Source organism: Rhamphochromis sp. 'chilingali' (genome assembly GCF_963969265.1).
Source record: "Rhamphochromis sp. 'chilingali' genome assembly, chromosome: 20".
NCBI lineage: Eukaryota > Metazoa > Chordata > Actinopteri > Cichliformes > Cichlidae > Rhamphochromis > Rhamphochromis sp. 'chilingali'.
The window spans coordinates 19,569,781-19,586,465 of record NC_137947.1 but is presented as its reverse complement, the minus strand read 5'-3'; the positions used below and the strand labels follow the sequence as shown (position 1 = coordinate 19,586,465).

The following is a 16,685-nucleotide window of genomic DNA, read 5'->3' as shown; positions in this document are numbered from 1 at the left end:
ATTTGTTTACACTGCTCAAATGGCCTCCACTGTCACCAGATCTCCAAAAGAGTGGCTTTAGGATGTGGCGGAAATTATGTGGGAAATTTGTAGCATGGATGTCCAGTTAGCAAATTTGTAGCAACTGCCCAATGCTCTAATTTCAAAATTAACTCAAATATTCTGAGGAATCTTTACAACACCTTGCTGAATCTGTGCCACAATGATTTAAGGCAAAAAGGGGCTCCAGTCAAGTACTGGTAAGGTGTAAGTAATAAAGTGGCCAGTTTGCTTCGTCGTCTTAGAGACTTTTAAAAAGAGATGAGGTAGAGACTGAGACTTTGCCTATAAAGCCACACATCTATCCACCTTGTTATGCCAGTGTATTGGTGTATGGTAACTGGAAGCATATTCAGAGATTAATTGTTGGGTGTCTGAGTGATGAGGACAGAAATTATTGCAAGCTTGATCGGGAGTTGGTGTTTGCATAGTTCACTTATATGTTTGTGGGTGTGTTTGATGACATCATCCGGGAGCATATGATGGTGCTGGCGGAAGACAAGGATTGAATACAATCAATACTACAGACAGGACAAGATGCCTCAGGAAGAATTATGATGTCCGGAGTAGGAAATTTGCAAGAGCTACACTCGGTATCAATGAAGGTGTGCTGCAGACGGTGATGGCACTTTCCCAGCAGGCAGAGCAGCTTGACTTGACAAAAAGAATCAAACTTGTTTTCAGACTCAGACTTTTATTAAATTATTTCTCATTTATGAGGTCACAAATTTGTCAGAATAATAGGACCTAAAAAGCTCACTCTTTCACCTTTTCCATCAATTTGCCCTTCTTATCCTCTCTCACACACACGCACTCATACCCAAAGAGTTCCTTCAGAGTGTACTTTCAAGCACATGTTGTTCATAAAATAAAATAAGTTGCTCTTTATTATCCAAGAAAGACAAAGAGTTGACCCAAAAAATGTGACTCATTTACAAACTGCTGTATAACTACAGTTCTACTCATCATATTGTGTTGGCAGTAAGTGTTCACCTATACTCTGCTTTTAGCATTTATGCAGAGATAAATGCTAACATAGGGGCCACTTCTTGAGCCTGGTTCTATTGAAGGTTTCGTCCTGTTAAAGAGCACTTCCCACTGTCGCCAAATCATTTGCTCATAGGGGGTCACATGATTGTTGGGGTTTTCTCTGTTTTATTTGTGTTGTTGTAAAATATAAATGACCTTGAGATAACTGTTGTTGTTTTTTGGCGCAGTATAAATAAAACTGAATTGAATTGAATAGATAAATGTTAAAAGCAGGACTGCTTTCATATTTCTCATTCAAGTAGCACTTGCATAAGGTATCTTTTGTGTAACTACAATCTAACCATCAGGTACTGTGAAATAAACTCGCATTAACTGAATTTGCTGATGGTTTTGATGAATAATTAAGCAGGGATTTTCTGCTGCAGCTCAATACAAACAGGAGGTAAATATGATTAAAGTAAAGCATGAATTAGTAAAGACTGTGCTGGCCGACCTAAAGAATGAACTTTGATTTGTTGCCATATTTGAAATATTTATTCAACTTCACATTATCCATGCACTTTGGCTGTCTTTATTCCTCGTTGAGGTCCTCTTTTCCCTGGGGTTTTCTTCTGGAGATCAAAAATAGTCTCTAATTACACCAGTCTTGGAAAACAGAAAACACTGGGCTGCAAAGCTATTGCAGAAACGTCCATATTTTTGATTTTCCTCCTACTATGTTGGGTTATCATTTTATAATTTCTCGCAAAGAAAAATGCAGCCATCTTCTGCATAATTAGACAGCTAGAAATATTATGCTTAAAAATATTAAACACATTCAGAAAACTAGGGACTGAAATATTTATTTTGGATGCAATGTGAGCACAGTGAGATCATGAGGCAAATTAAACAGGAGGCTCCTGCTGCTTACATCCCAGAGAATCTAATTTGATTGTCTTGCATCCTTATCAATTCAGGGGGGAGGAAGTATTATATGCCCCAGTGTGCATGATGCATTGTGCTCAAACCATAATGAATGACCCAACATTCAATTAAAAACACTCTATTCATCACCAGCTATGATTTAAACTTGTTAGTGTGACCTTGATGTTTCTCTGACTCTGTGCAATCCTGCCTTGGCAGTCCTTGTTTATCCAAGATGCACACTTTTCTCAGTGCTCTTTAATTGTCTCTAAGTTAGACCCCTTTGAGATACATGGCCAGCAGCTTTAAAGAGCACTTATTGAGTTGTAAGTGGGGAGAAATTAGAATAAAATGATGGAAGCTGAGCAGAGAGCTGCGTGAAAGTTGTAAGAACTTTCGCCAGAAGCAGCTTATAAAGGATGTCAGATGCATAAATCGCGGTGCTCTGTGGCCTGTAGAGAGGGAAATAAATCATTCTCTCTGCAGACCGTGCAAGTGGTCTTCTGTGTGCATACACTGAGATTAGCTAATGTAAGTGCTTATTTATCTAACCAACCGTCAGTCCCACAGCACGTTGAAAAAACATCCAGCTATATTTGACGCAGTCAACATTTGTCTGTATTTTTGTGATTTACATATAACTCTTGTTATACTTCACGACTTCTACTTTTGCATTAATCTTTTGGCCTAGTAATGTTATGGGCCTCTTGGCATTTAATTTCTCTGTTGCTTGGTGAGTGTGTTAAAAATGTAATTTATGCATCCTGCTGCTCAAGCATAGCAGCAGACTCCAGGAGAATTGTTATTTTAATTAAAGGATGAATTCAGACGGCAATCACTGCAGTTTCATCGTTCAAACCATACTGATGTGCAGCAGTAGAAATATTTGTTTTGAATACTTTATAGTACTAAATAGTTTTTTATGTTTATTTGTATTACTAATACAAGCAGATACCTGTCAAAATGTTTCAAAAGATAATCTATTCTTATTAGGGCTGTTATAGCAGACCCTTTAGAAATTATGATTTATATCGAATAAACCCTCATTACCACAAAGCTTCCATTACAGTGTATTTTTATTTTATTCCTTTTGACAAATTGTTCGTGGGAACATTCGACAGTCAGGTCGATAGTTTGCCATTCCTAATGGATGCTGTATTTTAAGACTCTGAGACATGGCTGAACCCACACATGTGTACCACAGGAATCTCAAAACACCAGAGTCCCAAAGAACAAGCCATGGGAATCACTCTGTTGTATGAGAGGTGGCTGGGGGTGGAAATGTTTGCTAAGTTAAAACAATTATGGATGGCTTATTTACTTTATGTCAGGTTCACAGGCTGATAGTGGCTTGGAATTAGAACTATAAATAAAGGTTTTACTGTTCTGAAAAGTGTGGTTAAATAGCGACAAGACAATGAATGGTGATAGCACACCAAGTAGGATAACAACGCACTGATAAGCATGTGTGGATATTAACTTCACAGTGTTTGCAGGAGCCAATCATATTTCTATTGCTCCATGACTTCTGTTTGACTCAGGGGAAGGATTTAATGATATCCTGATATGAAGGACTATAATTCACAATGAACTGAATTAGATATTGTTTTGCCACCCGTACCTCCAAGGCATCATTTTCTCTTCATATAATTGTCTTGTTCATGCATTTGTTGTTTGAGAATAGTTGGTGCTGTGGGGATAGCGTCCTTTGGGTGCAACTTGTTATTATGACTTCCTGCTATTGATTGCACTATACAAAGTATGCATTTTTTTATTGGCAATATTGTAGCATTTACAGTTATCTACATTTCTTAAATGTGTTTATGTTTTTAATTCAATTGGCATAGACAGAGAAGCTTATGTGCATCGATGTGGCATTCCTTCAGCCTGCTGTGAGCGCATCACTAAGGTTCAAACATAATACTTATATGCTTATTTAGACTCCTTTGACATTCTTGTGGATTTACAGTAATGTATAATTTTCACTAGTAATCATTTTCTTCAGCTACTCCATGAACAGTCACGTTGATGAAGCCGTGGCATGTTTATTGTGGTAACGTCTAAGCCAAATGTCTGCCTTTGTATTACCAACATGGACAATTTTGCATATGTTGAGCAGACTCTGTTGCAATATGCTTCTGCTGTCTTCTACAAGCTATTAACTTTGAAGCTAAAAACAAACACAGGATATCAGTTTAAATACTGTATACCAGCATACACACGTAGAAAATGTGCATCATCAACATTGATACAACTTCACAATATCAAAGCTTTAACTCACAGGTTGTCCAAATATAATACGAGCTGTGTAGCAAATGCACATCATGGATTTAAGTATGATTTAATATCGCAAAAACTAACACTTAGTATCAATAAAACATTAATATATAACAGAAAAAATGCCCTTTTCTTTTTCAAATATTCAATATTGTCTAATATTTTCAAAGGTTACAATTACAGATAAATGTATGACCAAACGCCCTTTAGTGTTCGAAATGAATGCATAAAAGTATTTATTACACTCTTCTGTCCCTTTTACAAAGGATCTTTTTAAAAGATTTCCTGAAGTCATTATTGAATACAGTGTATATGACGGGGTTTAGTGAGCTATTGCAGTAACCTAACCAGAAGAACATTTTGAACAGGGTCTCTGGCACACAGCACTTGTCACACACAGCGGTGAGCGTGTACGTGAAAAAAAAGGGGAACCAGCAGAGAACAAACACTCCCATGACTACAGCCAGAACAAATGTAAAGCGCCTCTCTCTGTACTGCCTTCCTTTCCACCTTCTCCCTCTCTCGCGGGACTCCGGCTGTGGTTTTGAAGTGCTTTCTCCGGGATTCACCTGAGTCACTTTTGCTGTTTTCATAGCCTTCTTCTTTGTAAGTGAACATAGGATTGTTTCATTCCCATCGGAAGAGGAGGGTTCTTCCTCCACATCAAGCTCATTAGCCTCTTTACCGTCTTCTCCTCTCACCTCCCTCTGTTCTCTGTCTTTTCTCTCCAGCGTGTCCAAACCGAACTTTGGGTCTTCTGAGTTCCCATTGTGTCTTTGCCTTTCTCCAGGTGGGGCTCTTGTTCTTTTCTTGGCAATCTGGTAGATTCTAACATACACCGTAATCATAATGACACAGGGTACAAAGAAGGAGGCACAACTGGAGAATATGATGTACCATTTCTCACCATTAATGTCACATTCAAGACTGTCTGTTTTGTCCTTTTTCGCTGTGATAAGCGGAGGAAATGAAATGAGAGCTGCCAGTATCCAAACTAAGCAGACTTTGCCTTTAATCCTGAGTGGTGTCCTTCTCAGGTTATACTCAATGGCTTGTGTGACAGACCAGTATCTGTCCAGGCTTATTGCACACAGATGAACAATGGATGATGTGCAGAAAAGAACATCCAAAGCCAGGTAGATTCCACACCATACCTTCCCAAAGAACCAATAACCCATTAGTTCATTCGCTAAAGAGAATGGCATCACTAAAGTGGCAACCAGGATGTCTGCACATGCTAGAGAGACTAAAAATAAGTTCTGAGGTGCTCTCAGGACACGGCTTGTCATCACAGCAATTACTACCATGACATTACCAAACAGTGTTAGCAGGATAAGGATACCCACCAGGATTGTTAGAGGCACAGAGGTCTGCACAGTATAAGGGTTCCTCCCAGGCAAAGTCACATTTCCACTGTTGAAGATAAAACAACCCATCAGAGTGAGCTGTGGTGTCGATGGTATGGTCTGAACGGGGCTCTGTCAGGAGGCTTGGAAGCTGTGCTCCAGCAGTCTATTAATTGCATCCATTCAAGAACACGGCACAGAGTTGAGGCTTTTCATTTTGTTCACTGGAAGAGTTTCCTTCAAAGATATCTATTCTTCTTTTCTCTTTGTCAATTAAAAAATAGAGACCAAAAAAAAGCAAGAATTGGGTTTTTTTTAAAATATAAACTAAAAAGACAAACAAGCAGTAAAAGAAATAAAGGGAACCTATTTATTCCCTGTTTTTCACATAAGATAGTTTTAAGAGTACTAAAAAAAAATCTTTATCCACTAACCTTCAAGAATAAAAGCTTCTGCTAAATCCCCTGGAAGGTTTTGTAAAACAGACTTATATTGCAGGCAGATCTTTTCGTCTAGTGCTGCTGAAGAGGAGCTCATCTTTTATATAGGCTTATCTGACGCTGGGGATCTGTGATGCTGGAATGGGCGGGGCTCATCTCACACTGGACATTTAACAAGAGATTGGGGGTTGTTCTAAGACCATGAAACCACTGGCTGATCGTGACAATAATAATATTGTTGATTTATAGAAACAATATATGTAGTCTATTAAATTAAATTAGAATGGATTAAAAGTACACACTGGGTTTTTCATTTCTGTTCCATGAACAGATGGTGAAATGTTTTAAAGGAAAAATATCTGGATTGTTAGAGACGATTAAAGCTGCTTATAGAATCTTTTTTTTTCTTTTTCAAATATATAATGACAAGATATCAAAATCAGAGTGAATGAGCTGAGGAAAAAAGCTTAAATGCTTAACCTTTTGTAACTTTCTTCTAATAGCACTACATTTTCAAGCCCAGTCTAATAAATTATTAAACCTATGTGTACCAGGTAGGATACACTGATGTGATGATTATGTTCAGGTTTTACCCACTACCTGTATGCACTACTTTACTAAGTCACAAGCATGCTCACCAAGCTGCATTACTTGTTTCACTTTTAGTTCGCTATGTTTTTCGAAAACAAAAGTGCACACAAACCCAAGGTAATTCATGGCATTAGATTGGATTAAACAGCTTCAATAGTTAAATGTCAAAAAGCAGGTTTGTCAGCTAAATTCTTTATCCTGTGATATGGATAAGTCTTGAGCCATCACTCACTTCCTGATGTTTTGCTTGGGAAATAGATGCAGACATTTAATGAAACATGTAGCTATAAATGAAAATAAAACATTAAAGGAAAAACAGATAAATTAAAGAGCATGAAAATCAATATTTGGTATGACCACTTTTGCTCTTCAACACAAAATAAACTTTCTCCAAATTTTCTTCTTTAAGCAGTCTTCAAGATTAGCTCGTCAGGCTTTCAGGAAGACATTTAAAATGTGTTTGAATGTTGAGGGGTGTTGTGGAAGTTTTTCCATTTAAATAAAGCCTGCAGACAAGCGGTGAGTGGTAGCTAACATTCTTTAATCAACACAAAGAATAGAAAACCAAGCTTGGTGGAGAGCCTGCATCATCGCGGGGCAGACGGTCAGCCACTGCTCTCTCCTTCTTCAGGAACAAAAGGCAGTACACAGCTGTTTCACACCTTAAGGTTCACACTCCCTTGCTACCTCCCACAGTCCACAGGGGACAAAAGACTCTTCCCGTGGAGTTGTCTGCTTCCCCCAACTTCCTTACCAGACCCCCACTCCCTGTCTAACTGCACGAGTGTGAGACATGCTAAATTTCAGTGGGACCAAGGCATTATACAATAAAAATAATGTGATTAACACATAAATAAACGAAATTCGTATACAATCCCACCCTTTGATTCTTAAATCAAACCTTAAGAATCACATTAATAACAGAATTTCTTTCCTGACATTCTGTATATCACATCAACATTATTGTACACTTAAAGGAGTTTCACACTGTGTATCCTCACTTCACTGTTCTCTCACCACCCTTTGGTCATCTTTAATCATGCTCACAATCTAAGCTCTCACATGCAAATGGAAACAACAATGATACAGAGGAAAGGCCCTCTCCAGAATATCAAAGTATGCATGGCAGAGTGAAACAGCATTTTGTTGTCAGTCATTCCCCAGTCACGGTCATGGCTCCTGGTGTCTGTGCCATTTACAGAGTCCTAATTCCAACCCTGATCTTCCTCTGCGCATCTGTATGCACACTTTCTCACAGTGACCTCTGCATTGCAAGCAATACAAGGTCATGAATAACACACTGCTGATAAATTCACAAAGACACAGAAAGTGGCATTTAAAAGGTTAAGTCGGCATGGCCCAGAGTTCCTAGGATTTACCAAGGATGTTGCTGTCACAGTTCTGCTCCTGTGAAAAAGAAACATACATACATACATCCACCCTATTGTCACTGTCTGGGTGGAGGTGCAATCTTGCACATTGGTGTCAAGTCAGTCAAGCTTTTGTCAGTCCAGTCAGTTCCCCTTTTTTTCTTTTAATTGCTGATAGCAGAACCTCTCATGTCACATTAAGTTTCTAGTGCCAGCAATATGATGCCATTTCAAAAAAAAGAAAAAGAAGAATTTAGACTGGATTACCTCGCTGAACCTTTTGTGTCCCAAATGAGTGGCTTTTTCCAGAGCCCATTTAATGTGGAGAAGCTCACTTGCAATCGTTTCCCGACGAAGTGTTGTGTAGCGCTTTCAATTCCAATCGTACAGGCCTGCTCTCCTCTTTGCAGTGCTCCAGACACTTTTCAATTCTCCACGCAAGGCAGTCGTTTTTTCTTCCCAGTTTCCTAAACCCAAATTTCAGTTTCCCACACTAAAACAGCCTTCCTCCATGCATCCTCCTGCCCCACTATGGACTCCTCTCCCCACTCATTGTCAGACCAGTGGCAGTCAGTTCTCTTCCAGCTTTGTCCTGTGTTTTCCACTGTCTCATCTTGCCATTTTGCTCCAAAAGTGTCAAATGTCACACTCAGAAAGTCTTCTCAAAGGTCCCTTCACGCACAGTGAAGTTGCAGCTAGTTGGAAACGCATATCTCCATCCATCCATCCATCCATCCATGATGGTTTTTATCTCCATGCTGATGCTGTTTTGCACAACTGCTGCTGGTAGACCTCTCACTGCTCAGGATACTGCCATCTCTTGGCCTGCTGTGAGCTCTTTATATCCATGTCGTTGTTCTGGAACTGCACTTCTTGTCTTCAGGGAGAGATTCTTGGAGCTTGTTTTCTCAGGGTGACAAACGCATGGAAGTTAAGCTGTTAAACAATTCAGCCAAAACTCAGCCTGAGTGTTTCTAACGGTGTTAACCTATAATTTTCTTCCAACTGCTGCACATGGAAAATTGATCCAGGTCTGCTCTTCACCTGCAAGTGACACACTGAGAGACATTTTGATCATTCTTATCACTGCTTAAAACAACATATCTCCTCTCTCTGGTTTTGAACTCTTTCTTAAAAACCCAGAATGGAAAGGCTCTAATGTACAGTCACAATTTTTGATACTGACCAGATAAATTTGAGTTTAAATTAAATTTAGAGTAAAATGATAATATAATAATTATAATATATTTTCCACAACATTTTTAGGAGATCGTGCTTTGTGTCTTTTTTTTAGCAATTCAATTAGAATAAAAATGAGAATAAAACGACCCTCGTAGTATGTGGCAGGGACTAAACACAATCACAGACTTTAGAGGGAAAACCAGCATACCGCAAACCACGGCCTCTCTGTGTGAGGATCTAAACGTATTCTACGCTAGATTCGACACAGCGAACACCATGAGACCGGACAGTGTGCACACCGCGGATGACGTCAGTGCGCACACATTGTCTGAGGAGGATGTGCGGAAGTGCTTCAGGAAGGTGAACGTACGCAAAGCTACTGGTCCGGACGGGATTCCCGGCCGCGTCCTCAAGTCATGCGCGGCTCAGCTGGCTGGAGTGTTTACGCACATCTTCAACCTTTCCCTCTCTCTGTCTGTAGTCCCAGCCTGCTTCAAAATGGCCACCATCGTCCCTGTACCCAAATCCTCCACCATCTCCTCATTGAACGACTGGCGACCTGTAGCCCTGACCCCCATTGTGAGCAAATGCTTCGAGAAGCTGGTCAGGGACTTCGTTTGCTCTGCACTACCTGACTCACTGGACCCTCTACAATTTGCATATCGCCACAACAGGTCCACTGATGATGCCATAGCCCTGACACTACATACTACCCTCTCACCCTGGAGAAGAGAGACACGTATGTGAGAATGCTCTTTGTAGATTACAGCTCAGCATTCAATACCATCGTTCCCTCGAAGCTGGACAGGAAACTGCAGGATCTAGGACTGAGCAGCTCCCTCTGCAGCTGGATCCTTAGCTTCCTGTCTGACAGACGCCAAGTGGTCAGACTGGGCAGCATCACCTCATCCCCCATCACACTGAACACTGGTGCTCCACAGGGGTGTGTACTGAGCCCTCTCCTGTACTCACTCTACACCTACGACTGTATGGCCACTAACAACTCCAACATCATTGTGAAGTTTGCGGACGACACTACAGTGGTGGGTCTTATCACCAAAGGGGATGAGATGGCCTACAGGGAGGAGGTCAGCGCCCTGACCCACTGGTGTCAAGACAACCATCTCACCCTCAACGCCGCAAAGACAAGTAGACTTGAGGGGGTAGGGACAAATAAGTAAATACTTCAGCCTACTCCTTTTCAAACAAATAATGTAATGATATTTTGTAATGATTGTGAAGGCACATGTTTGAAATAAAAATGAACTGAACTGAACTGAACAAAGGAGTTGATAGGGGACTTCCGGAGGTGCAGAGAAGTACACACCCCCATTACCATCAACGGCGCTGCTGTGGACAGAGTGAGCAGTTTCCGGTTCCTTTGTGTACATCTGGCTGAGGATCTTACATGGTCAGGACACATAAACAAAACAGTGAAGAAGGCGCAACAGTGCTCCAGAGAGTAGTGCGGTGCTCTGAACAGATAATTGGAGATGAGCTTCCCTCCCTCCAGGACATCTACAGGAAGCGGTGCCTGAGGAAAGTGGGGAGGATCATCAAGGACTCCAGTCACCCCAGCCATAAACAGTTCAGACTACTTCCATTGGGAAGGAGGTTCTGCAGCATCCGGTCCCGAACCAGCAGACTGAGAGACAGCTTTTTCCATCAGGCCATCAGACTGCTGACACACGTAGATATACATATACACATTTAGTAATGCATACACTCTTATAATGTACATATATGTAACACCCCTCCCACGTTCTATTGAGAGGGGCCCTGGGTTCCTGTTGTTACTTTCCTATTGATACTCCCTTTTTAATGCTTATGGTATTAAATATGCAATAAAACTACACTATATGGAAATAAATCACACACAAGCAGGTCAATTATAAAGTTAACTCCACTTTAGTGAATGCTTAATTAACAACACAAAAGAAAATAAGTAAAATCAATAAAGTTTGTTAAACAATGGTAAGGTATCTACCTCAACAGAAACAAAATAATCAACTAATATTGTGGGCCCACACGCACTCTCACCAAACACACACACACACCTCAAGTGCTACAGTCTTTCTGCTAGCAAACCCCTCGTTGCAGTCGTGGCTCGGGTGTGTCACTACCCGATCCGTACCGGAAACCCGATCGGTACCCAGCATGCGCAAATCTTACGTCACTTCCTCTCTTTGCGACATTCAATATATTTGAATGATGCGGTTTGCGCCCAGTTAGCTCCTAGCATTTCTCAACAGCTCTGCCTTCTTTTCGACTGCCCGGGACATTTAAACAATGGATAATCCGTATACAAAGAAATTCATGCTTTTCTCCTCAACAGAGAGCGTCCCCCGATTGAGCAACAGCGCCGTAAAATAAGAAGAATGGCGCCTAATTACAGAGTTAATAATGCAGACTTTGTAATATCTCACGTGTAGATTCATCAGCCAGATTAAGTGTTTACTGACAGTGATAGCGCACATCATCATCACTATTCCAACAATCCTCTCCTCACAGACAAGCATAAACACACTCGACTATCGCTAAATCAGATTTAACACACGTTTGTAATGACGATAATTCAGTTTATAATAGGGTTTATTCGCTCGGTCAGCAGGTGGTGGTATCCTCGTACACTGGGGAGTAAACTGCCATTAAACGAACAGATTGCTTAAGATGGCGGCGCGCACAGACGCAGCGGCCCGGAGCTCCTACACTTTTGCACTTTTGGTGGTACTGTGTATTATTTCACACAGTCTGGGGTTACTTCAATACAACAGAGATGATCTACTACAACTAAGCCGTGGAGATCTTCAACTAACATCCGAGTATCTCATCCCCCCGGAGATCGTTAAGCAACCCCCGGGGCTACCCGCAACAGCAAGCCGCAGGAGGAGACGTTGCGATCGGAGGCAGAAGAGAGGCAAGCGGGGAGGCCTGTGGGCACGGCTAAAGACTAGTCCGTTTAAACCACCACTCCCGATCATATTCCTCTCCAACACCCGTTCAATCCGTTACAAACTGGATGAAATACGACTGCAGATCGCCACTCGACGGACTTTTAATAACTGTTCGTGCATGATTTTCACTGAAACCTGGCTGGACAGCGCCATTCCCGATGCGATTCCCTATCGATCTAGCAGGCCGCACCGCCTATCGAGCCGACAGGTCTGCGGACTCGGGTAAGAAGACTGGCGGGGGGCTGTGCATCTATATTAACAACCTTTGGTGCACGAACGTCACGGTAACGGAAAGACTGTGCAGTACAGAGGTAGAACTGTTGGTGTTAAAGTGCCGTCCATTCTATCTCCCTCGGGAATTTTCTGCCGTTTACATCTGCGCTGTTTACATTCCACCAGATGCTAATGCTAAGCTAGCGTTAGCACAATTGAGCAGCAGCATCAATAACAGCCTGGTAGCACAACCGGACAGTGTCTTTATTGCGGCTGGGGATTTTAACCACGCGGACCTGAAATCTGTACTTCACAATTTCCACCGTAATGTGAAGTGTGCTACCAGAGGAGATAGAACGTTGGACCAGGTGTACACCAACATGGCGAATGCGTACAGAGCCCAGGCTTATCCCCACCTGGGTCTGTCAGACCATCTCTCCCTTCTGCTACACCCAATATACACACAAAAGATCAAGAGCACTGGGATTACAACCAAAACCGTGAGAACATGGCCGCAGGATGCTATTCCGATGCTTCAGGACTGTTTCCACTGCACAGACTGGGATGTATTCAAGGTGCAGGACACTGACAATCGTGTCGCATTGGACAGTTACACCTCCACTGTCTTGGACTACATCTGTTTCTGTGTGGACAATGTAACAACTTGGAAACGATTCCGTGTGTTCCCTAATAATCCACCCTGGATGACACACGGAGTTCAACAACTTATTCGAACAAGGAACAACGCTTTCAAATCCGGGGACCAGGAGGCATACAGTGCTGCCAGGGCCAACCTGAGAAGAGGCATCAAGACTGCCAAGCAGCAGCACAGGAGGCGTATCGAGGCCAGGTTTGAGAACAACACAAAACCAAGGCAGGTCTGGGAGGGCATCAGGGCTATCACGGACTACAAAAGAAGAACACCATCACCCTCAGCCGACAGTTCTACTCTGGCTGAGGATCTAAATCTCTTTTATGCCCGTTTTGATAGGGAGAACACCGACCCTGTCCTGTCCCCTCTCCCCTCAACCGACCCTGCTCCGGTCCTGAGCACTCATGAGCTGAGGCGTGTGTTCCGGAGCATTAACACCAGGAAGGCGGCCGGGCCGGATGGAGTGCTGGGCCGGGTGCTAAAAGACTGTGCTGCAGACCTGGCGGACGTCTTCACCTCTATATATAACACCTCGCTGTCCTGTTCACTGGTACCATCCTGTTTCAAAGCAGCAACCATCGTTCCCATCCCAAAACAGTCAAATGTCACATGTCTGAACGATTTCAGACCTGTGGCACTCACCCCCATTCCCGCCAAATGCCTGGAGAGACTGGTCATTAAACACATCAGAGCTGCTTTTCCACCATCCCTGGACTCGCACCAGTTTGCATACAGGGAGAACCGGTCAACCGAGGATGCGATCGCCACAGTGCTGCACACATTACTGAAGCACTTGGAACACAGGAACACCTATGCACGGCTCCTCTTTGTAGACTACAGCTCGGCTTTTAATACCATCCGGCCATACAAACTCCGTCCCAAACTCCACCAACTGGGACTTAACTCCTCTCTGTGCAACTGGATTGTGGACTTCCTCACTAACCGTAGACAGAGTGTCAGAGTGGGTAAGAACACCTCTTCCACCCTTGTGGTCAACACCGGTGCCCCTCAGGGGTGTGTTCTGAGCCCTCTGCTATACACTCTCTTCACCCATGACTGTATTTCCTCCTGCGCGTCCAATCTCATTGTTAAGTTTGCAGATGACACCACAGTGCTCGGACTTATATCCAACAATGATGAGACAAACTATAGGACAGAGGTGCAACAACTAGAGTCATGGTGCCACGACAATAACTTGGTCTTAAACACCAAAAAGACCAAGGAGATCATTGTAGATTTCCGGAAGAGGGGTCATAACAACCATCTGCCTCTCTTCATTGGCAGTGAGGGGGTGGAGAGGGTGAGCAGTTTTAAATTCTTGGGGGTAATTGTGACCGAGGACCTGTCCTGGGGCAACCATATCACCTCAGTTGTACGGAAGGCCCAACAGCGCCTCTACTACCTGAGGAGACTGCGGAGCGCACACATTCCCAGATCTCTGATGTTGAACTTCTACAACTGTGCCATCAGCAGCGTTCTGACGTATGGATTTCTAGTGTGGTTCCCCAGCTGCACCAAGGCCGATCAGCAAGCACTCCAGCGGGTGGTGAAAGAAGCTGGCAGAATTATTGGAACAAGTCTGCCAGAGATCAGTAATATCTTCCCCACTCGCTGTCTGAGGAGGGTGCACAGTATCCTGCGGGACCAACATCACCCTGCGCGCCACCTTTTCCATCTGCTGCCCTCAGGGAGAAGGTACAGGTCTATACAGGCCAGAACATCCAGACTGGCCAACAGCCTGTATCCACAGGCTGTGAGGCTCCTGAACTCTCTGCCCCCCTCTCACGGACAATAACCATATCCAACTTCTTAATAGCAATGAACTGGTCTGCATTGGTGCATCATATCTTTATTCTCTTCCCCCTCCTGCCCCCCCCCCCCCTCTTTCTTAAATAGATAACTATCATATCTGATATCATATCTCACAGTACAATAATATTGAATGGGTTGCATTGTTGTATTTTGTCATGTTTCTCAGGTCTTTGTCTGAATTTCTACGAACATTATTGCTAAGGATTGTCTTACTGCATTGGAGTCACACTGGGTTAAATATGTACACTTGGGTTTTAAGGGGTATTTATTATTTTCTTCTTTTTTTTGGGTTGTATGGAAGCCCCAAACGCAATTTCATTGTTCTTGACAATGACAATAAATAAATAAATACTAAATACAGAAGAAGAAGAAAACATCTGCACATGCGCGGTACGGATCGGGTAGACCCAATTTGTACGGTCAGACTTTACACATGCGCAGTAAGGATCGGAGAGTCCTGATCCGTAACTTTCTTTTTATTTTTCGTTTTTGTCTACATTGTACTGAAATGCTTCATTATTGCAAACATTTTAAGATATACTTGTTATTCTTAACATCTTAACAGATACTCTGACCCATAACTATCGTAAAACGCTACGACCGGAAGTAGAGACCTTTCGCGCATGCGGGGTACCGATCGGGTTTCCGGTACGGATCGGGTAGTGACAGGGTGCGTTTGGACCTAAAACAATATGGTCGCTTCACTTGTTTTTTTTTGTTTGTTTTGTTTTTTCATACTTTAATTAAATTTATGCACATATTACAATCTCTCATTGGGAGACAACATTAGTGCAACAACATCTTGAAAAGGTTGAATAAGAAACCAAACGGAAAAAAACAAAAAAAAAACCAAAAACACATATATACATATACATAAATATATGAAGGCCATTTTTATGACATATAACAGTTTCCTTTCTGCGAACACTTTAACATACATGTGGCTTACTTAGTACACCAAAAACACAATCATTAAAAGGATAGAGATTGAGTCCCATTGTCGCATATCAAAGCAGCCTCTTTACATGAATCCCTCAGTAATTCTAAAGATGACAAAAAAGATTTTAATTCAATTTTCAATACAGTTAGGGAAGGTCTTTTACTTTGCCATTTGCATTTGTGTATGTGGTATTTGCCCATAATTATCACTACCTTGTGTAGCATGGACAGTTCCTTAGATGGATCACCATTATTATATAAAACTTGTGTTAGAGTCAGTGGGGTCATCCCCTCTATTCTTATACTCGACCAGTCTACTAGATCTTGCCAAAAGTCAGTTGTTACTGAGCAGGAAAAAAACAAATGATCAATACTTTCCACCTTTTGTGAACAAAATCCACATGGCTCTACCTCAAACCCAAACCTTTTTTTAAGCATTTCAGCTGCTGGGTAATATCCATTAATTATTTTAAATTGCATTTCTTTGACTTTGGGGGGGATAGGCCATTTTAAAAAGTGCGTATATTTGTTCGTTATTTTAATATTACTCCCTTTTAGTTTTGTGTTACTGTTAAAGTCGTGAAATAATTTGTTTTTAAATATCTTGTTCATGGTTTTATTATTACAGTTTTTATCCGTCAAAAGAATCTGGTTTAGATGTAAAGAAGGTAGACTAATTTGTGCCTTAGAGTAATACAAATAACCTTGAATCAAACTCAACAGAGGTAAGGGGATTGCCTTACAAACCTTGTCATATTCTCTAAGGGAACACTGAATGTTAAACTTAGCCTTAAAAACACCCACTGAGAGAAACTGACCCCTTTCATCAAGTAAGTCTGTTATGAAGATTATGTTTTTTTCAAACCACTCTTTAATAAACAATGACTTCTTATTAATTGTAATTGTTCTGTTATTCCACAAGGTGGAGCAATGTGGTGAAAAGTTATGGGCAAACACCATCTTCCAATAAGACAAGA

The 16,685-nt window shown here is 41.9% G+C and overlaps 1 protein-coding gene across 3 annotated transcripts; it reads right to left on the bottom strand.

Moving 5' to 3' along the window:
* Positions 1 to 501: 501 nt before the first annotated feature.
* Positions 502 to 6,728, bottom strand: LOC308388337 (alpha-2A adrenergic receptor-like). Of its 3 annotated transcripts, none has more exons than XM_080868977.1 (2): positions 5,556 to 6,728; positions 502 to 5,363 (listed from the first exon to the last, which is right to left on the bottom strand). In XM_080868977.1, the coding sequence occupies exons 1-2, from the start codon at positions 5,643 to 5,645 to the stop codon at positions 4,449 to 4,451; spliced, it is 1,005 nt and encodes a 334-aa protein (XP_080725103.1). In that variant the 5' UTR covers positions 5,646 to 6,728; the 3' UTR covers positions 502 to 4,448. The 3 variants fall into 3 exon arrangements, with proteins under 3 accessions (XP_080725103.1, XP_080725101.1, XP_080725102.1); XM_080868975.1 differs by having other exon boundaries at positions 502 to 5,721; positions 5,990 to 6,728; XM_080868976.1 differs by having other exon boundaries at positions 502 to 5,622; positions 5,990 to 6,727.
* Between the last annotated feature and the right edge of the window lie 9,957 nt (positions 6,729 to 16,685).

Coding starts and splice junctions, on each gene's coding strand:
- LOC308388337 (XM_080868975.1), bottom strand. CDS start 5,645: ATGGGTTGTTTTATCTTCAACAGTGGAAATGTGACTTTGCCTGGGAGG.